A 23313-nucleotide genomic window follows, 5' to 3' on the forward strand; every position below is an offset into this window, starting at 1 on the left:
AGAGGTCAGTAAACCCACCCAAAGATGTAAACAACCATTCATGAACAGCGCCTATTAGACGGAGGGGGTCCGACAGCCGACCAGTTATAGTCATTCCACCAGAAAGGAGGTAAATGGCTCGTGTTGCCTGTAGTGTAACCGAGCCTAGACGGTCAATACCGCGGTTCGATCGCTTCCACATTGTTACTTTGTGCCACGAAGGATTCTCAATTAGGGAAGTGACCAGGCGTCTCGGCGTGGAAAAAAAAGAAAAAAAAAGAAAAAACCGATGTTGTTCGGACATGCAGGAGACGCAGAGAGACGGGATCTGTCATGTTAACAGAATCTTCCGTCGGTTCTTGGTAGAACAACATTATAACAAATGAATAGCACCCGTTTCCTTATGCCGAATGGACCGCTCAGGACTGGCATCACGTTCTCTTCACCGATGAGTGTCGCACATCGCACATGTCTTCAACCAGACAGTCGTCGGAGACGTGTTTGGAGGCAACCCGGTTGGGCACAACGCCTTAGACACACTATCCAGCGAGTGCAGCATGGTGGAGGTTCCCTGCTGTTTTGGAGTGGCATTGTGTGAGACCCACGTTCGCCGTTGGTGGTCATAGAAGGAGCCGTAACGGCTGTACGATACATGAATGTCGTCCTCCGACCGATAGTACAACCATATCGTCTTCATGGAGGACAATCCACGCCCTCACCGTGCACATCTTGTGAGTGATTTCCTTCAGGATAACGACATCTCTCTTAGAGTGGCCAGGATGTTCTCCAGACATGAAATCCATCGAACATGCCTGGGATTGACTGAAAAAGGCTGTTTATGGACGACGTGACCCACCAACCACTCTGAGGGATCTACGTCGAATCACCGTTGAGGAGTGGGCAATCTGGACCAACAGTGCCTTGATGAACTAGTGGATAGTACGTCACGTCGAAAACAGGCATGTAGCAATGCAAGAGGACATGCTACTGGGTATTAGAGGCACCGGTGTGTACAGCAGTCTGGACCACCACCTCTGAAGGTCTCGCTGTATGGTGGTACAACATGCAATGTGTGGTTTTCGTGAGCAATAAAAAGGGTAGAAATGATATTTATTTGATCTCTATTTCAATTTTCTGTACAGGATCTCGGAAGCGAGGTATTGCAAAACTTTTTTGATGTTTATATATTGTAGGACATCAATTCTGAGCTTGACGTCCTGCAATACATGTTAATGACATAAACTCAGTCACTTGAAAATGGCATAAAAGTGTGGAACCTGGGCCGTAATTAAATAAACAGCAATATAGTCAAATGGCGGTGTGTTAATTAAAAATAAAAGACAAGGTGATTCATTTCTCTTAGCAGAGTTGACTGTGCATGCATTACAAGTATTTTTAAAGGAATCGTTTTCACTGCATCTTCAAAATATTTTTATAGAGGTGGTCCGAATGGAATGGGCAGACTGAGTGAGAAAATAGTTGTTCTGCGCATGAAGCCGTGTCGAAGGGCGTGGCTATAGCAGCTTTACGGTCATCACGAGAAGTTGTCTTTGTGTGTGTGTGTGTGTGTGTGTGTGTGTGTGTGTGTGTGTGTGAGAGAGAGAGAGAGAGAGAGAGAGAGACAGAGAGCGCAAGTAGGAAAGTTATTTCGTTTATTCGTGTTTACGACAAAAATGTCTGGGAATGCAGTCAACGGTTTCTTCTCTTTCAGCAGGAAACCGAAGCGAACTGGAATTACCTACCATCAGTTCCACAGGGACACACAGCTTCAAAGAGTGTGGACCGAGAAGTGTTACCTAAAAGACCACGTTAATGCGTCAAATTCTGCTGTTTGCACACGGCCTTTTAAATCAGACGATTAGGTACGGATCTTGCGAGAATAGCTGTTGGACATAAGCGCCAGAAAAGTTTTGAAACATATGCATTACCGTGTGTGGATCTGGCAGTCCTTTCCAAGTTTTGTACAAATGATGAAATACAATTCCAGGAAAGCAGGGCAGGGATGGCATGTTTCAGGCGACAGCAAGTCCGAAAAGGGCACTGGAAACGGTTGAGAACCTGACACTCAAGAGACTTGTAGTCGATCAATCAATGTTAACTAATTTACCGAACCTAGAAAATGAATAACGCATCAGCTCAGGAATCTAGCGAAAGTATTAGAGCACAGGAATAAAAAGCTCAAAACTGTGTACAATGTTTTGAAAAGGGAGACTTTTGACAGAGAAACTGGAGGCCGTTTATCTCGATCGGAGACTCAATTGACTACAAATAATCTAATAAAGTGGATGTTTTGAAGAAAATTTTCTCTGAAAATCAGCTGTTTCTTCTCTAGAAACAATTAAACCAAGTAGAACAGAGAGGACATACGCAAATCCGTGACACTTCAGGCTATCTCTAAAAAGTGACGTACTTTTTTAAGGAACAAAATCGATTTTTCACCACTGGAATTTCAGCCTTAAAGTGATGGTTCTCGTTCCATTATAGCACTAGACGGCTGAGTGATATTTTGCATTTGACGGAAGCTAAGGGACAGGTATTTTCTGACATCGAGCGTGTGCATATGGTGCCTCTGACGAAATGAACGTCGATGGAAATGTGACATTTGTTGAAGCACAAGATCGTGTTGTTGGCCCTCATAGTAACGTGCTTGTTCTTTGGATCGTAGACTTTGTTCTGGATGGAAACAGTCGATATTTTATGAGCTTGACATTCAGATGACAGCAACGTTGCTAAACTGGGTAGCTCGTGTTGTCCAAGTCGTTCCTGATCTTGGACCGAAAAATCGATGTATATGGAACGACCTGCATTTTGATCACCTCAGTTCATTTTCTCCGCATCGACAGGACTCTGCGAAAAGGGTGTGGATACTTTAAGACGTCCCTTACTCAAACAGATTACTGCACCTTGAATATGGCTCCAAAGTTGTCAGTCAAAATATCGGTACAAGAGTTAATAATACCCCTGACGCACTCCCGAAAAGTGATGGAATACTTTGCAGCGACTTTATTGACGGCAGCATAAAGCATTCCGGCGGGGAAGTAATTGCAAACGCGACAAAAGAGAAGCTGCTGTCATTAGATAAAGCAGAAATTAAAATGTGCACCGAACTGTCACAATTTCACCTCAGGGTTAAAGGTAGAGACCGCCAACCTGTATATCTAGCTCTGCAACATTTTTCAAATACCACTGCACAGACAGTTTGTTATCTGTTGCCAGAAGAAGAGTAGAGGGCAGATTTCTTTCGAGTTGTTAATGACCCATCTGACATTCTAAATACTAGTAGAATGGTCGACAAAAAGACATTAGCGAGCGGTTACGGAATTAACGAGCAGCTCTCGAAAACGATCCTCGGTAAAATGTATTTTTGCTGTAAGAATGTAGGTTGGCAACAGAAAGCAACTTCTGTCATTCCAGAGAGAACTGTTGACATCAATTAATTCTTTAGTTGGCCTTCATTCTGACCTTCTGTCTCTCGGAATTAAATATATTTTAACAGGACGGCTGAGCCATGATTGCCTGAAGAATTTATTTTCGCCGATACGAGGTCGTTTTTACCAGCATCCACCTCCGAGAGAAGTTTATTGCTGCTTGGAAAGAATCTCCGTTACATTCCACTTGATGCAATGGCCATGCTGGATGAGGAAGTAGAGATACGGGACAAAAGTTTCGGTTGTGAGGCTGCTGCACCGTCTGCTGTGACAGAAGAACGGTGTGTGACGGAGGGTACTTCTGGCATCACTGCCCGCCTCCCAGGTGCGAACGGCACGCAGGTAGAATGATTATGGGTAGTCCTGTGTAATTTCTAGAATTTTCTCGTCTTGGTCATTTCGTGATACGTATATGGGAGGAAGTAATACGCTGTCCGAAAAAAAAAGTTCAGATGTGTGTGAAATCTTATGGGTCATCAGCCCCTAAGCTTACACACTACTTTAATTAAATTATCCTATGGACAAACACACACACCCATGCTCGAGGGAGGACTCGAACCTCCACCGGGACCAGCCGCACAGTCCATGACTGCAGCGCCTTAGACCGCTCGGCTAATCCCGCACGGCTATGCTGTCCGACTCTTTCCGGAAAGTGTTCACTCGAAATGCTCATGGTAAACCTCTCCCTGCTACATAATACCTTTCTTGCAACGTCTGCCACTGCAGTTTGTTGAGCATTTCTGTCACGCTCTTGCGACGACTAAAAGACCCAGCGATGAAACGTGCCTCTTGTCTTTAGATCTTATCTATCTCTTCAACCAGTCCTAACTGATAAGAGTCTCAGACTGATTAACAGTACTCAAGACTCGGTCGAATAAGCGCCTTGTAAGCCACTTCTCTCGTGGATGAGTTACATTTCCTCGAGGACCTTACTACGAATCTCATTCTGCCATCTGTTTTTCCTATTATTTGCTTTTTGTGGTCCTTCCGCTTAAGGTTGCTCTGGATACTTAAAATCTGAAAATTTGTGGTAAGGTCTTATGGGACCATACTGCTGAGGTCATCGGTCCCTAAGCTTACGCACTACTAAATCTGACTTAAACTAACTTACGCTAAGGGCAACACACACACACACACACACACACACACACACACACACACACGTCCCCGAGGGAGGACTCAAATCTGAGCGCCTTAGACCGCGCGGCTATCCCGCGCTGCTCTGGATACTTACTCCTAGATATTTTAAGGTAGATACTGTTTCCAGGAATTTGTCATCAACAGTGTAGTCGTACAGTAGTGGATTTCTTTTCCTATATATGCGCAGTATGTTACATTTATTTACTGCTCTGGGTCAACTGGCAGTGCCTGCACCAGTCATCAAACCTCTGCAGGTCATTCTGAAAATTTATACCGTTCTCTGGCATTGTTACTTTCTTATAGACAACCATGTCATCTGCGAACAGTCATAAAGAGCCTCCAGCGCTTTCTACTACATTATTTATGTACACTGTAAACGGTAATAGTTCTATCACACTTCCTTGGGGTACGTTGGATATTACCTTTACATCTGTAGATTTTGTTCCGTTAAGAGCGACTTGTTGAGTTCTGTCTGCAAGGAAATCTTCAGTCCAGTCGCAAATCTAGTTCTATACTCGGTATTTTCTAAGTACGAGTAGCATCGCGAGAATATGTCAAATGCCTTGCTAAAGTTAAGGAACACGGCATCTACCTGATTGCCATTGTCTACCGGGCTATACACCGATAAACAAATACGCTTATGAACCAAAACATTATGACCACCCGCTTAAGAGCTTGTTTGTCTGTCTTTGGAACGAAATACATCACTGATTCTGCGTATCAGGGATCCGACAGTTGAATGTAGGTTTGTGGAGGTACGTGGCCTTAGATAACTACGCACAGGTCACGTAATTCGTTAAAATAAAGGGCCGGTTGAACGTTTCCAGCCGCCGTTCACCTCGATGAGGACGTTTGTGCAAACGACCATCCACTTAGCGTAGAAAAAATGTGATTCACCCGAAGAGCCGACACATCTCCATTGATCGACGGTCGAATCTCAATGGCCCCGAGTCCAATGCAATCGTAATTGATGATATCGTTGGGTCAAAATGTGAACACGTAGGGGTGGTCTGCTGCGGAGCTCCATGTTCAACAATGTATGATGGACGGTGTGTGTGCTCTGAAACACCTGTGCCTGCACCAGAATTGTGATCTTTCGGAAGAGTTGCTACAGATCACCATCTATCCTACTTTACAGAACAGACAAACCTCAGAACCCCACGTTCTCTGAAGAGTCGTGGACGTCCAACAATTTAAAGCCTAGTGGTAGTTTCGCTGTCCTACCTCTTTTCGGATATTCCCACGACAGTAGCACGTGAACATTCGAGCAGCTTCGTCGTTTCCGAGATACTCGTTCATAGGCCCTGCGTGATAACAATCTGCTCTTTGTAAAAGTCACTTATCTCAATGGATTTCCCCATTTTCAGCCGATATCTTCGATAGAGTTGTCCCCCGTCCGTGTCTGCTCCGTTTACATACTTCTCTTACCGCGTCACGCGCCTGCAACACCACCAGGTTGCATCCAACGTCGCACTCGGCAGTGGTCATAAAGTTTTGGCTTATCGGTGTAGATCACATGGAGCACCAGAGCGATCTGAGTTTCGCAATATCTCTGTTTGAGGAATCCATGTTTATTTTTACAGAGAAGATTTTCGTTCCGCAAAAACGTCTTAATTCTTGAATATAAGACACGTTCTACAATTCTACAACAGATTGACTTGAACGATATAAGCCTATAATTATGTGCATCTGTCCTACCACCATTCTTGAAAACAAGAATGACCTGTTCTTTTTTCCAGTCACTAGGTACCCTTCGTTGCTCCAACGATTTACGAGAAACTACTGTTAGAAGGGGAGCAAGTTCTTTCGCAAAATCTTTTGGGTTTCTCTTCTGGTCCTGATGCATTTCCACTACTAAGAGATTATAGTTGCTTTTCTGTTCCGCGATCGGTTATCTCAATATCTGCCATTTCGAGGTTGGTACGATGACTGAAAGGAGGGACCTTGTTATATCACCTAATGTGAAAAAATTTCGTAAGATCGAATTCAGCATTTCGGTCTTCACATTCACTGCCAGAATGGTCACTGAATGAATAAACGGAGGATTTAGAACCGATTATTGTGTGAAGACCAACACCTCTTAGGGATTTAACTCAGATCGTTTGACAAAATTTTACTTTCAGAGTCATTGAACGTTTCTCTCATTGCTGTCCTTACGCTAATTTTCGGTTCTTTCAGCTTTTGTTTGTCAAATAGATTTTGAATTCTCTTGAATCAGTGATGAATATCTCTTTGTTTACGCAGCAGTTTTCTAACGGAACTATAAATCACGGTAAGTTTTTCTCATCCCTTATGATCTTGCAAGGTAACATACTTTTCTCATGCATTTTGATCGATGCTTTTCAATTTTTTTTCCGTTTTTCCTTCACATTTTCGTTCTCAGCAGGATTGAATATTTGATGCTGACTACACAGATACTCTTCAATTAGTATCCTGTCACTCTTACTAAGCAAAAATATATTCCTACCTTTCTTCAAATTCCTTGTAATATTCGTAAGCAGCGTTGCTATCACAGCCTTATGATCACTGATATCTTCTTCTACGTTAACTGATTCGATAAATTCAGGTCTCGTTGATGCTAGGAGGTCTAAGACGTTACCTTGTCGAATTGGTTCTCTAATTATCTGCTCGAGATCATTCTCGGACGAGACATTCAGAACAGTGTCACACGAAGACCTGCCTTTGGGATCAGTTTTGGTAGCGTGACTCTCCCAATATAAGCCTGACAAGTTAAAGTCATTCACCATTAAAACGTCGTGATCAGGAAAATTACCTTAATGACATTCTGAAAATTTTCTCTGAATCGCTCTCCATTACAGCTACTGCCTCGGACGGCCTTTATTGCACGTCATGCTGCAATATATAGTAAGGCACTGGGACATCGTCAAAAGAATTACTTTGCACTCTTAACACTCGTCTCAGAGTACGGAAGACAGAATTTCTATCAGTTGTAGTTTTGTTGCTGCCGTCTGACAAGTGGATGCGACAGATCTCAGAATTTGAGCTAACGGGACCACACTCAGTTAAAAAAAATACTTCTAAGAGACCAGCCAACATGATTTCACGATCAATGCTCCAAACATAATTGTTTTGACCTTTATTTGGACTTTGTTTCTTTCATATAAAACATTGAATTCAGCAGTCTCCCTACAAGTACGTTTACATTCAAATAAGTAACAGTCTGTGGTAACACAATCCTACAGTTTGTCAGCAAAACAGATAGAAAAAAAAAGGAAGTAATTAACTGAAATCTCACAATCCGACGTACTCCGACTTCTACGAATTACAAGTGTCGCGTCAAGTATACAAATATCTCAGAATTACATGCCACCAAACAGTGCTTGGTTTTTTTTTTTTTTTTTTTTTTTTTTTTTTTTTTTTTTTTTTTTTTTTTGGGTCATCAGTCTACTGACTGGTTTGATGCGACCCGCCACGAATTCCTTTCCTGTGCTAACCTCTTCATCTCAGAGTAGCACTCGCAACCTACGTCCTCAATTATTTGCTTGACGTATTCCAATCTCTGTCTTCCTCTACAGTTTTTGCCCTCTACAGCTCCCTCTAGTGCCATGGAAATCATTCGCTCATGTCTTAGCAGATGTCCTATCATCCTGTCCCTTCTCCTTATCAGTGTTTTCCACATATTCCTTTCCTCTCCGATTCTGCGTAGAACCTCCTCATTCCTTGCCTTATCAGTCCACCTAATTTTCAACATTCGTCTATAGCACCACATCTCAAATGCTTCGATTCTCTTCTGTTCCGGTTTTCCCACAGTCCATGTTTCACTACCATACAATGCTGTACTCCAGGCGTACATCCTCAGAAATGTCTTCCTCAAATTAAGGCCGGTATTTGATATTAGTAGACTTCTCTTGGCCAGAAATGCCTTTCTTGCCATAGCGAGTCTGCTTTTGATGTCCTCCTTGCTCCGTCCGTCATTGGTTATTTTACTGCCTAGGTAGCAGAATTCCTTAACTTCATTGACTTCGTGACCATCAATCCTGATGTTAAGTTTCTCGCTGTTCTATTTCTACTACTTCTCATTGCCTTCGTCTTTCTCCGATTTACTCTCAAACCATACTGTGTACTCATTAGACTGTTCATTCCGTTCAGCAGATCATTTAATTCTTCTTCACTTTCACTCAGGATAGCAATGTCATCAGCGAATCGAATCATTGATATCCTTTCACTTTGTATTTTAATTCCACTCCTGAACCTTTCTTTTATTTCCATCATTGCTTCCTCGATGTACAGCTTGAAGAGTAGGGGCGAAAGGCTACAGCCTTGTGTTACACCCTTCTTAATACGAGCACTTCGTTCTTGATCGTCCACTCTTATTATTCCCTCTTGGTTGTTGTACACATTGTATATGACCCGTCTCTCCCTATAGCTTACCCCTACTTTTTTCAGAATCTCGAACAGCTTGCACCATTTTATGCTGTCGTACGCTTTTTCCAGGTCGACAAATCCCATGAAAGTGTCTTGATTTTTCTTTAGCCTTGCTTCCAATATTAGCCGTAAAGTCAGAATTGCCTCTCTCGTCCCTTTACTTTTCCTAAAGCCAAACTGATCGTCACCTAGCGCATTCTCAATTTTCTTTTCCATTGTTCTGTATATTATTCTTGTAAGCAGCTTCGATGCATGAGCTGTTAAGCTGATTGTGCGATAATTCTCGCACTTGTCAGCTCTTGCCGTCTTCGGAATTGTGTGGATGATGCTTTTCCGAAAGTCAGATGGTATATGGCCAGACTCATATATTCTACACACCAACGTGAATAGTCGTTTTGTTGCCACTTCCCCCAATTATTTTAGAAATTCTGATGGAATGTTATCTATCCCTTCTGCCTTATTTGACCGTAAGTCCTCCAAAGCTCTTTTAAATTCCGATTCTAATACTGGATCCCCTATCTCTTCTAAATCCACTCCTGTTTCTTCTTCTATCACATCAGACAAATCTTCACGCTCATAGAGGCTTTCAATGTATTCTTTCCACCTATCTGCTCTCTCCTCTGCATTTAACAGTGGAATTCCCGTTGCACTCTTAATGTTACCACCGTTGCTTTTATGTCACCAAAGGTTGTTTTGACTTTCCTGTATGCTGAGTCTGTCCTTCCGACAATCATAACTTTTTCGATGTCTTCACATTTTTCCTGCAGCCATTTCGTCTTAGCTTCCCTGCACTTCCTATTTATTTCATTCCTCAGCGACTTGTATTTCTGTATTCCTGATTTTCCCGGAACATGTTTGTACTTCCTCCTTTCATCAATCAACTGAAGTATTTCTTCTGTTACCCATGGTTTCCATGCAGCTACCTTCTTTGTGCCTATGTGTTCCTTCCCAACTTCTGTGATGGCCCTTTTTAGAGATGTCCATTCCTCTTCAACTGTACTGCCTACTGCGCTATTCCTTATTGTTGTATCTATAGCGTTAGAGAACTTCAAACGTATCTCGTCATTCCTTAGTACTTCCGTATCCCACTTCTTTGCGTATTGATTCTTCCTGACTAATGTCTTGAACTTCAGCCTACTCTTCATCACTACTATGTTCGTGTTACTGGCTGCAAAATCAGTGTTTTGGTAAGAATTTTCAAAGTACTCACCCGTCTTTTGTCTTCTGAGGAAGGCTACCTGGTGCTCTATTCCAGTACGAATGGCGCTAAACGCACATCTTTCTATGTTAATAATAAATCTGTACAACTGTCGTGTCTATCGGCTTGTCTGTTTGGACACGCTAATATCCAAAACTAGTAGACGAATTTTCATGGGATTTCCACCGGTAACTTGAGTATAGCTCAGGCACCGTATAATTTCATCAAAATCGGATCACAAAAAAAGATAACGTAGTTGAAAGTTGTGTTCAAACTAATATTATAAATGCGAAAGTAACTCTGCCTGTTACATTTTCACGACTAACCAGCTAAACCGACTTCCATGAAATTTGGTATGATAATAGCTTGAGCCCTGAGGAAGAAGGGTGCATAGTGCAAGATACTTATTGATTTGAAGAATATTATACGAATTGGGGAAAAATATTTTCTCTTTGAGAAAACTATTTGCTCTTTGACTTTTGAACTTCTTCATATTCGTCATAGACATACTAGTCACGACACTCCGCCTGTTTTTTGCTAACCACGGCGACAACGGCGGGCCCAGCGACCAGCAAGCGACACTTCCGAATACAATATCGCATGAGTGCCAACATTATAGTTTATGTCGATCTGTAACGTAGTAACAATAGATAGCGTATGTAGTGCAATGAAAACTGACAATAACTGAAAAGTGACAGCACATTTGTCATTCTTTAGTTTCCTGAGGACCGTGGGAGATATCAAACGGCACCTTACAGGACAGTTTATTTCCGATTCTCTTGTAATGTGCTGATATTTACTGAAAAATGTCATTCTCCTTTAATAACAAAGAAAAGCTAGTAAACACCAGGAAACCTGACCTTTTGCAGACAGACGTCGTATGTCTACCTAACAACGCGAATTTTTCTTCACTACACTTTCATCCACATCAGTGAGTGTTGAACGTAGGAAACCTGTACGGAATGAATAGCTAAATTATTTAACGTACAAAATAGCACGCCACTCCTTAAGCTGAAGGGAGACCCATACAGACGTGATAATAAAACATCAAAGGGAATAAAACTGTTTCGCAACACAGAAGAAACCAATCCCACAATAGTTGCTACATATGAACCACAAACGGCAAACATGTTCAATATATTAGCTTTTGAAGCAAAAGTAACTACATTTACAAAATTATTCATGTATTAGTAAGTCGAGTAAGTGTAAGAACGGGCGAGCCATTAGATACCACTAAAAGTTTTACGTGTCAAGGTAAGTCTCTATAATAACACGAACAGATAATAAAAGAAATATGTGGTTCTCAAGCATGAAACATGTTCAAATGTGTGTGAATTCCTAAGGGACCAAACTGCTTAGGTCATCGGTCCCTAGACTTACACACTACATAAACTAACTTATGCTAAGAATGACACACACACCCACGCCCAAGAGAGGACTCGAACCTCGGGCAGGAGGGGACGTCTCAAGCATGAAATTTGTCTTTATATTAGCTTGCTTTAAGTGGAGTAAGTTGCAATTATAGAGATTTTCGAAAGTATTTCTTCGTAAGTAAGTTGTAGTTTATATCATTGAATCAGTGGGTTTCGGCTGTTGTTACGTTTCTTTCACGATAATTTATGTCTCTTGGTAATTAACTAATTCATAGAACACAAAACATAACAATTATGTGATTAATTAGGTAGCAAAATAACTAAAAACAAACAGTCCTTGCATCGCAGGTAACTGCTTTCTCAGCGCTTGGAGCGCTAGTGTAGCTCCCGCCGTCAAGCGGTGACAACATTCGCACCATACAGTGTGTCAACTGTACGTATTACACTTTGATATTTGTGAAACTGATTTTATTCGTTAATATGTGCTAAGATATACGATTCGAAGTAATGAATACATTGCTTACCGTCTTCATTGTATTTAATCCATACTTCCACACTATTTTTTGTCTAGTGTTCTTGTTGTATAATGTATAGCTAAGTCAGCGGCATGACGCACAGATGCTCGCACATGCCCATGCCCCCCTGCATGCACTGCTGGGTAGCGACGCCGCGCTTGCCAACGCATCGTGCGTTTCGACAGCTTGGGAGGTGGGAGAGGAGGAGGTAACACCAACACAGACAGACTCTTGAGGGCCGCCGCTATTACTGCGCGTACAGTACGAGGGTTGCCCAGAAAGTAATGCACCGCGTTTTTTCCTCAGCCGAAAACAATTCTACGAATGCGAAATGTTACGTATGTATTATTTCAAGCCTCCTGAATGAGTGCGCCAAGTTTCGGTCACTTCCGACAGATAGTGTAGCTGCAGGACAGCTTCAAAATGGCGTGATGTGCGTTACAAGCAACGTGCGATCATTGAATTTCTCACTGCAAAGAAAGGAACTATTGGGAACATTCACAAACACTTGTAAAAAGTCTCTGGAGCATCTGCTGTCGACAGAAGTACAGTTGGTCGCTGAGCACGGGCGGTGATTACACCAGAAGGCGGTTCGGTGGAGCTCCGCGATTTGCAGCGGTCGAGGAGACCATCCACGGCTATCACACTTGACATGCTGCAGCGGGCTAATATTGTCATTCGCGAGGACAGTTGGTGCTGCATCTACCAATCAGCAAAGGAAGTATGGATGCAATTATCCGCACTCTTGGACATTCAAAAGTGTGTTCAAGATGGCTCTCGCGGTTTCTCAAGGCGGATCACAAATTGCACAGAAAAAACTTTTGTCCTGATTTGTTGCAACATTTTGAAGCTGAGGGGGGAGGCCTTCTTGTCCCGGATTGTGACTGGTGATGAAACGTGGTTTCGCCATTTTGAGCTCGAAACAGAACGACAAACGATGGAATGGCGCCATTCCCACTCCCCACAGAAGAAAAAAATTCAAACCAAACGCTTCCGGGGACTGTGTCGGTGTGATTCTTATTGATGTGATGTCTAGAGGCGGTACCATTAATTCAGAACCATATTTCAACACATTAACAAAACTGAGGAAGCTCCTTCGGCGACTTCGGCACCACAGCAACCCAGGAGATTTTTTGCTGCAACACGATAATGCTAGGCCGCACACAAGACTGAGGACTGCAGGACACATTGCAAAACAAGGCTGGACAGTGTTAACCCATCCACCCTACAGCCCTGACCTAGCCCCCTCAGACTTCCACTTGTTTGAGCTATTAAAGGATGCCTTTCGGGGAAGACATTTTGAGGACGATAAGAAGGTGATTCACACAGTGAAGCACTGGCTCCGCCAACGGGATAGGGAATGGTACGGACATGGCTTACACGCCCTTGTTTCGCGCTGGAGTTAAGGCCATAAAACTGGATGGAGATTACGTGGAAAAATATGGTGTGTAGATGGAACACCATTCTTATTATGTTCAATAAAGAATTGTTGAAGAAAAAATACGACGCAAAAATTTATGGACAACCCCGTAGCTTATTTACTCACCATCAGTCATCATAACTGAACTACTGACATATGAGAGCAGCCGCAGGTAATAGCTAGTTAAAAGTAAAACAATTGACTGTCTCATTAATCAGTCCATATTTAGAACATAAATTTATAAATTTGTATAACTTTTTTTTTTTTTTGAGGCACGCCATCTGTTCGTAATATGCTACTAACTGCCCTACAGGAGGTCAGCCTTGTATCTGATGCTAACACATCATCATCACTGCATAAATGTAAGATTAAGATTAAGGTTTGAGTACTCATCAATGACAGGGTCATCAGAGAAGCTACTCCATCTTGGACAGGACGAGGAATGATCCCTCCATTTGACGTAATTTAAGGAAGTGGATGGTTCGGCAACGTTCAACCCATCTATTCTTGAAAGCGAGTCAAGTGTGCATACCACTAGAACATTTTTATTAGTTTGGTTATTTGTGTTCTTCACTATATTCCCATGGTTTACTATCGGATCCTTTGCATACATACCGATAATCTTTCAATGAATACTTTCTGATCATAAGTATCCAGACAGCTATTAGCAGACATTAATATGGGGTTTGTCTACCCTGCGCCTTAATGACAGCTTGACCGCTGCAGGAGACACCTTCAGTGTGGTGTCTGAAAATCTTCTTTGTAAAGCACTGAAACTAGACAAGGTAGTGGTGTTAGACACTTGTGTCTGGAGCCAAGTCAGCGTTCTAATGTACCCCAAAGATGTTCGATTTGGTTCAGGTTGAGGCTCTTGGCAGGGCAGCCCATTTCAGGAATGATATTGTCCACAAGCCATTGCCTCACAGATGCTGCTTTATGACAGGTTGCATTGTCATGCTGCCATAAACAGTCATCGTCTCCGAACTGTTGCTCTATCGTACGCAGTACATAATGTTGTAAAATGTGTTCGTATCGTTCCGCAAGTACCGTTTTCGTAAGTGCAATAAGAGGACCAGACCTAACCACGAAAAACACCTCCTTATCATAATATGACCTTCTCCCTAATTCAATGTTGGCTCTACACATGATGGCAGGCAAATTTCTCCAAGCATTCACCATACCCGTACCCTTCCATGAGATTGCCACAGCGTATAGTGTGGTTCAGTATTCCAAATGACTGGTTTTCTGTCATCCAACGTCAAGCGTCGTCTCTCTTTATACCACCTCAAGCTTAGCTTACCACTCTGCCACAGAAATGTGTGGCTTACGAGGTACTACTGCACTGCTGGAAGCAATCCTTTTCACCTCCGACGCGCACTCATTACGCTAGATTTCTGTCAGCACTCTGGAATTCACAAGGGATCCTTTCCGCTTATTTCATCTGATTTTCTACAGTGACACTTCGCGATGCTCGACGGCTCCTGTCTCTCAGTATATGAGGTCTGCCTGCTTTTGATTTAGCTGTAGTTGTTCCTTGGTGTTTCATTTGATAACAACGTAACGAACAGTCAGCTTTGGCAGCTTTAGAAGGGTTGAAATGTCTTTGATGGATTTGTTACTCAGACATTCTATGACTGGTCCACATTCGAAGCCACTAAGCTGTCCTGGTCCATTCTGCTGTTACTGCATCTCCACTGACAAAACACTGACACCGATATTGAAAATCACAATTTCAGTATGGGCTTGAGACGAAGCAGGCTAAGGAAGCTAATGCTATTCCTGCACACCATCTGATGTTGGTGATAGGTGGTAGTCATTGGACGAACTGTCCTCAGTCTGGAGTAGCTCAAGTTGTCGCCTGTTCTTCGTAATTCAATGAAGTCATTTGTTACACATTTCAATTCAGAATTTGTTGAAGCTATGCTGGCGAGAAAATTCATACACTTTGTTTCTTTTATTTTAAGTAACAATGCTGTAATAGTTTCTAGGTGTATTACCTGTTGGCGCTCGTCTTTATATGCCAATGACCGAAAACGCCAATACAAGGGACCAAAAGACGAGACACCAACAAGTACTCACGAAACTTTGAACAATTTTATGTGACTGGGAGTGGTAGTATATTTCTTTAATCTAGAGGCCGGATGTGGGGGATGATATGAGGGCAGTAGTACTGCTTCTGAGCAACCTGTGTTGATCTGGTGCCAGTACTGATATCGAGATCAATATGGTCGCTTACGAGGAGTCTTGGGTGAACAGGTTATCTAACGAATCGAAGAGCGCAGGGCCGACATTTACGCTAGAAATGGACTTGTTAAGACGTTTTTCTACAAGTAAAGCCACAGTCTAGTAGGATCTCAGTATGAACTACCTAGGTACTACTCATGACCTCCCTTGACAGCTTGGCTTCTGCCCGTACCTGTCTCCAACTTTCTGAACTCCACGGAACCTACAATGCATATCTCGGTGGACAAGTAAGGGCACGAAAGACAGTTCGGAGATACAAATAACGGCAGCACTGAATCTCTGAAGATGGGTAGTGAGTCGCGCGTGGATTGCTTCGTTATGAACAGTACTGTACTATACTACTGGCCATTAAAATTGCTACACCAAGAAGAAATGCAAATGATAAACGAGTATTCATTGGATAAATATATTATACTATAACTGACATGTGATTACAAAAATTTGGGTGCATAGATCCTGAGAAATCGGTATCCAGAACAACCACCTCTGGCCGTAATAGCGGCCTTGATAGGCCTCGGCATTGAGTCAAACACAGCTCAGATGGCGTGTACAGGTACAGCTGCCCATGTAGCTTCAACACGATACCACAGTCCATCAGGAGTAGTGACTGGCGTATTGTGACGAGCTAGTTGCTCGGCCACCATTGACCAGACGTTTTCAGTTGGTGAGAGATCTGGAGAATGTGCTAGCCAGGGCAGCAGTCGAACATTTTCTGTATCCAGAAAGGCCCGTACAGGGCCTGTGGTCGTGCATTATCCTGCTGAAATGTAGGGTTTGCAGGAATCGAATGAAGGGTAGAGCCACAGTCGTAACACATCATGTAACGTCCACTGTTCAAAGTGCCGTCGATGCGAACAAGAGGTGACCGAAACGTGTAACCAATGGCATCCCTTACTATCACGCCAGGTGATACGCCAGTATGGCGATGACGAATACACGCTTCCAATGTGCGTTCACCGCGATGTCGCCAAACACGGATGCAACCATCATGACGCTGTAAACAGAACCTAGATTCATCCGAAAAAATGACATTTTGCCATTCGTGCACCCAGGTTCGTCGTTGAGTACATCATCGCAGGCGCTCCTGTCTGTGATGCAGCGTCAAGGGTAACCGCAGCCATGGTCTCCGAGCTGATAGTCCATGCTGCTGCAAACGTCGTCAGACTGTTCGTGCACATGTTTGTTGTCTTGCAAACGTCCTCATCCGTTGACTCAGGGAACGAGACGTGGCTGCACGATCCGTTACAGCCATGCGAATAAGATGCCTGTCATGTCGACTGCTACTGATAGAGGCCTTTGGGATCCAGCACGGCGTTCCGTATTATCTTCCTGAACCAAGCGATTCCATATTCTGCTAACAGTAATTGGATCTCGACCAACGCGAGTATCAAAGTCGCGATACGATAAACCGCAATCGCGATAGGCTACAATCAGACCTTTATCAAAGTCGGAAATGTGATGATACGCATTTCTCCTTCTTACACGAGACATCGCAACAACGTTTCACCAGGCATCGCCGGTCAACTGCTGTTTGTGTATGAGAAATCGGTTGGTAACTTTCCTCATGTCAGCACATTGTAGGTGTCGCCACCGGTGGCAACCTTGTGGGAATGCTCTGAAAAGCTAATCATTTGCATATCACAGCATCTTGTTCCTGTCGGTTAAATTTCGCGTCTGTAGCACGTCATCTTCGTGGTGTAGCAATTTTAATGGGCAGTAGTGTAGTTGAAGGCGACTATGCGTGTTGCATTTCAGCTAGCGAAAGCAGTGGCACAGTGGCTACAACAATTGACTCGCATTCAGGACGAGTACAGTTTAAATTCCCGGCCACGCCAGCCAGATGTGGGCTTCCAGTGGTTTCCCTGAATCGATTAGGGCACTGATCCTCTAAGAAGGACACTCGGTAGTTCCTTTGAAAAGGACACGGCTGATTCTCCTTGGCATCCTGTCTCCACACCTCATTACGAGCTTTTAGTTCGCCTCTGTAATGATCTCGTCGTCAATTGGATGTCAGTCCCAGTTCTCCTCCTTTTCTCGTCCTAGTCCACACAGTGTTTTAATATGTCGGCATAGTTACCAGTTTTGATCAGTAAGGAGTACTGAAATACCGACGAAGGACAAGTGCACTAGTAGCTACTACTAGGAGTATACAACACGGACAGGTTCCTTACATAAAGAGGCCCAGTACCGATGTACGGTAGTGTTGGTGGAGGTGCCGCCGTTACGCAATGCGCAGTGGCCGGCCTGCCACGAGACCGCCCCGTCCCGTCACGTGTGACCGTCTGCGTGTGTTGTAGTGGGGGCTGGCCTGCAGTCTACATCCGTGGCGGTCGGACGCGGCGGCGCTGAGTCGGCGGGGCGGACTCGCTCGGAAGGCGGCAGCGGCGGCACAACTGGGCAGATGGCAGCGGGCGCCGACAGCAGCAGCAAGAGGACCGCCGGCGCGGCGCCGGAGGGCGGCTGGGGGTGGGCCGTCGCCGCCGGGCTCGCCGCCACGCTCGTGAGTACCTCCACTAACCACTCCGAGTACACCATGGATTCCAGCAGGGTTTTTATAGATATATATGGTCAATATTCAGGGATACTACGGGAATGATCATTAGAAATAAAAAAAATAAGCATGGGGTCTAAAACGCATTCCTTAAGATCTATGAGCAATTCTCGATCTTCGATTCTGCGAAGCAGTTCTAGCCGGCCGCTGTGGACGAGCGGTTCTAGGCTCTTCAGTCCAGAACCACGCGGCTGCTACGGTCGCAGGTTCGAATCCTGCCTCGGGCATGGATGTGTGTCATGTCCTCAGGTTAGTTAGGTTTACGTAGTTCTAAGTCTAGGGGAATGATGACCTCAGATGTTAAGTCCCATAGTGCTTAGAGCCATTTGAAGCAATTCTCTTATACTGTATGCTCTTTGCTTTCCATATTTTGGTAAGTTGTAGTATGGACAAATACAAGAAAATAATGTCCACTAAACATGTGCTCTAAAATGCATACCTTAAAAGTTATACGCGCTTGTCCATTAGAAGAGTTGTGTTTCAATGTAGCGAAGATGAACAAGTGGTCGTCACAGCTCTTAAGGAATGCATTGTAGAACAAAAGAGCTTGCAGTAGAAGAGATTTGTCAAACTTTTTTATTCCAGTCTTTGATCACAATATGAATTCTTTAGACGATGACCACGGTTTCAGTCCGTAATGACCATCCTCAGATCTTTTTTACACCATGTGTAAAAAAGTTATGAGGATTGTCATTACGGAATGAAACCGGTCATCGTCTAAAGAATTCATATTGTGATCAAGGACTGGAATAAAAAACATTTGACACTATTGGATCACTGTTTGTATACGCGACCATGTCGCAGTTGGTGAAGAGGTTTGTTTCACAGTATCGATCAAGAAATATTCTCCGGGTTGTCTTAACAGATGTTCTACTATCCTGTCCCTTTTTCTTGTCTTCTTGTCAGCGTTTTTTCGTATATTCCTTTCCTTGCCGATTCTCCGGAGAACTTCCTCAATCCTTACCTTGTCAGACCACCTAGTTTTCAACAATATTTTCTAGCACCACGTCTCAAATGTTTCTATTCTCTTCTGTTCCTGTTTTCCCGTAGTCCATGATTCACAGCCATAAAATGCTGTGCTTCGAAACGAACATTCTTGGAAGTTTCTTCCTCAAATTACGGTCTCTGTTTGATACTAGCAGACTTGTCTTGCCCAGTAATGTCCATTTTGACAGTGATAGTCTACTTATTGCGTCCTCCTTGCTCCGTCCTTCGTGGGATATTTTGCTGCATAGGTTGCAAAATTCCTTAACTTCATCTGCTTCGCGTTCACCAGTCCTGATGTTAGGTTTTTTACTGTTCTCATTTCTGCTACTACTCATTACTTTCGTCTTTCTTATGTTTACCCTCAATCCATATTCTGTACTCATTAGACTGTTCATTCCATTCAGTAAATTCTCCAATTCTTCTTCACATTAACCTAGGAAAAGCAATGTCACCAGCGAATCTTATCATTGATACCGTTTCACCTTGAATTTTAGTTCCACTCTGGAATCTTTTTCTTATTTCCGTCATTGCTTCTTCGATGTACAGATGGAATAGTAGGGTCAAAAGACTACATCCCTGTCTTACACCCCTTTCAATCCGTGCACTTCGTTCTGGGTCATCCTGTCTCATTATTCCCTCTTGGCTCTCTACATATTGCGTATTACCCATCTTTCCCTATAGCTTACGCCTAAATATTACAAGCCTCAGATAATATATCATCAGCGGTCGATATTTTTTTGTGGTCTCATTTTTTTGTGGACTCTCCAACATATTGCGTATTATCCGTCTTTCCCTATAGCTTACGCCTAAATGTTACAAGCCTCAGATAATATATCATCACTGGTTGATATTTTTTTGTGGTCTCTCCAAGCTATTTCATTGTGTAAAGCCTGTTACTCTCTTGGAAAACGTCAAGTTTTGCGGAACTGGTGGCTCTGCACACGGCTGGTTTAAATTACTGCTGTGGTCGCAGGTTCGAATCCTGCCTCGGGCATGGATGTGTGTGATGTCCTTAGGTTATTTAGGTTTAAGTAGTTCTAACTTCTAGGGGGCTGATGACCTCAGATGTTAAGTCCCATAGTGCTCAGAGCCATTTGAAGCATTTTTTTGTTTACATTAAACGTAACAAATAGAACGCAAAATGTTAGACTGAATAATCCAACCGAGTTTGGAAGGGAAGAAAATTGTAGTGCCTGGGGACAAACCAGAAAGGGAATCCAACAGCCATCAATTTTTGGTCCATTCCTTTTCCTTATATATGCGAATGCCGCCCACTTTAACATTCAACAACCAGAGATAGTATTTTTTCGCTTACGACACTAGTGTTATAATAAATCCCACCAGAGTCAACAGAACAAATAGCAAACGATGTTTCACAAAGATTTATTGTTTCTAAGAATATGGACTCTCCCTAAACTTAAAAAAAGCGCTATATTCATTTCTGCACAACAGACAGACTCGTAACAACAATTGATGTAACGTATTAGCAGTAGTCTGTAAAAAGGCTAGAATGAATTACTAAGTGGTTCTAAGAAAATGGGTTCTCCTTAAATCTAAAACAAGCGCTATTTTCATTTCTGTACAACGGACAGACTCGTAACAACAATTGATGTAGTGTATGAGCAGGAGTCTACAAAAAGGCTAGAATCCTCCAAATTTTTGGCTGTACGTATTGATCAAAACTTAAACTGGAGTAGGTACTTCTTCAAGAAGCTAGGCATTGTAACTGCGCCGTCACAATACATATATTCGTTACTGAAATTGGCCATAAATAACCCATCGCAATTTGAAACGAACATTGATGTCCATACCTACAACACTAGAGCGAAAATGACCTTAATTACCCACAATTAAAGCCGTCTGTTATTCAGGAAGGAGGTCAACATGCAGCAAAAAATATTTTTGTCATTTGCCCAATAACATGAAATGACTGACAACTAGCAAAACAAGTTTTAAATACAAATCATTTCTAGTGGACAACTCCTTCTGTTTCACTGAAAAATTTCTACTTAGAAACTGATAGCAGTTTTTTTTAAAAAAAGAACTATTGGTAGGACTAAAAAAAAGTTTTCATTAATGTTAACACCAATCTCAGCCGGAAGCAAAATTAGTTCCTTTTGTAGTATGAAAGATGTATGGTAAAATCGTGTAATAGGTAAGATGAAAAAACTAAAACGTGAAAATGAGCACATTCTTACTTAATTAGGTTGCGTTTTCTCTTTTGTATAAATTGGGGTGCCCTGGCATTTAGACAGGCGATCAAGCTATACAGAACAGTTTTAAATGGTGGGGATATTTTTAAAACACTTGTTTAAATTAGAAATGAGTACTCTGTAAAAATAATGTTTATAATGTTCGATGAAGATGATTTGCATTGCAAACGGTAAATTTTCAGCATAAATCGCTCAGACTCTAACATACCATTTCCATCTACAGGAGCTGAAACTATGGTAAGTGTTCGATTAATTGCTTTCTTTAACTTTTTCCGAAAGTCGTTGACCTTTAAAAGACCAAGGCCCACGTTGATTCAGATTCCGCTTAAAGTAACCTCCTCCCGGCCCCTACCTGCACCTCCATTTGTTGCACCTCTTGCAACTGCTAGCTGGTTCTTAGATAGAAGAAAGCTAATAGCATTTCACTCCTGTAAGACAATGGTCGCTATGCGTGGCGGTACTTCAAACGTCCTTGAAATTGATGGCTATTTCGTTTTGTCTCGTGCTGTACGAAAATCGAAATAAAATTTTCAGATATTTTACTTCATAACTCAAATATCTTCCTTCCAGCATAGTTCATTAATTAATTCATAACAGCTACATTAAAAGTGGAAACTCGATCAACAGGTACCTAATTCTCAACTTTCAACTTTATTTAACTGTCGCGATTATCTCCTCTTGAAATCAAGCATTATACTTCGTTTAAGAATTCTACGTTATTTGTTCAAATCAGAGTAGTACATATTTTACTTAGTGCAACTTTTTACTTAATTTCGTTTAGCAGCGAGTTTATCAAATAATCAATTATCACTGGTCAACACTCATTTTCTTGCCAAGGATATTTGAGTGGCTTTAGGATGGGTTAGTGGTGCTGAGGACGAATATACCAACCATTTATGCAGTTTGGCTCTAGTTTTTGAGATAATGCATGATTTATTCAAAAAATTAGAAAAAATTGCTAATACTGAACTCGAGCGCTACAAACTACAATGAAAAAAGAAAATAATCTTTATAAATAGCTTCTATGAAAACCTGATAGGCATTTGTCCACGTATAAAACATAATTGAAAAGTTTCTCTATAAGTATATCATTTTCCGTCCATGACGAACCGCTTCCTGGACGCTTTCCTTTTATAGGTCTCTTCAGAACAGTCACGTTGCAGATTCCAGCAATAATCTGCCGTCATATGCCTGTCCCATCTTCCTTTATATCTTTCCTCTATTCCTTTCATATCTTGATGGAACCGCTCTCCTTGTTCCTCACTGAAATCACCTAGATTACGAGGAAATCGATCCAAGTGGCTGTGAAGGAAGTGCAATTTTATGCTCATGTTAGCTCCTAAGTTTTGAAAGTTAGTATGTTTTTGACCAGTTCCTCGTAATTGGGAGCTTTATGATTGCCCAAAAAACATTTTACAACAGCGACAAAACTGTTCCAGCCCGATGCTTCAGTGACAGTCATGACACTTGCAAAATTGGTATCGTTGATGAGCCTGCGAATTTGAGGACCATCAAATATTCCTGCCTTAAGTTTTTCACTACTGAATCCAGGGAACGTATTGCAGATATATGTGAAGCAATTACCATTTCTGTCTAAAGCTTTGGTGAATTGCTTCATTAGTCCTAACTTAATATGTAATGGTGGAAGAACAATCTTGTCTCTACTAACCAGAGGTTCATTAATGATGTTTGCTTCACCAACAGCCATATGTTCCCTTGGAGGCCATGTTTTCTGCTTCCAATGTTCGTGCTTTGCCCTACTATCCCACATGCAGATAAAACGTGGGTGCTTTGTGTATCCACTTTGTTGTCAAGGAAGAAGTTCACCATTTTCAAATCAACACAAATCAACCACTGGTGCTGCATATACTGAATTTTC

General features: G+C 42.4%; 1 protein-coding gene across 1 annotated transcript in view; it reads left to right on the forward strand.

Annotated features, from left to right (window-relative positions):
* Positions 1-23313, forward strand: part of LOC124606105 — a 236930-nt gene that overhangs the window by 130196 nt on the left and 83421 nt on the right. Inside the window, exon 4 of the mRNA XM_047138070.1 lies at positions 17981-18183. Coding sequence (XP_046994026.1) covers positions 18085-18183 — 99 coding nt within the window. The 5' untranslated portion in view covers positions 17981-18084. The remainder of the gene's footprint in view (positions 1-17980; positions 18184-23313) is intronic.

The sequence above is a fragment of the Schistocerca americana genome, chromosome 3 (assembly GCF_021461395.2).
Source record: "Schistocerca americana isolate TAMUIC-IGC-003095 chromosome 3, iqSchAmer2.1, whole genome shotgun sequence".
NCBI classification, from domain to species: Eukaryota; Metazoa; Arthropoda; class Insecta; order Orthoptera; family Acrididae; genus Schistocerca; species Schistocerca americana.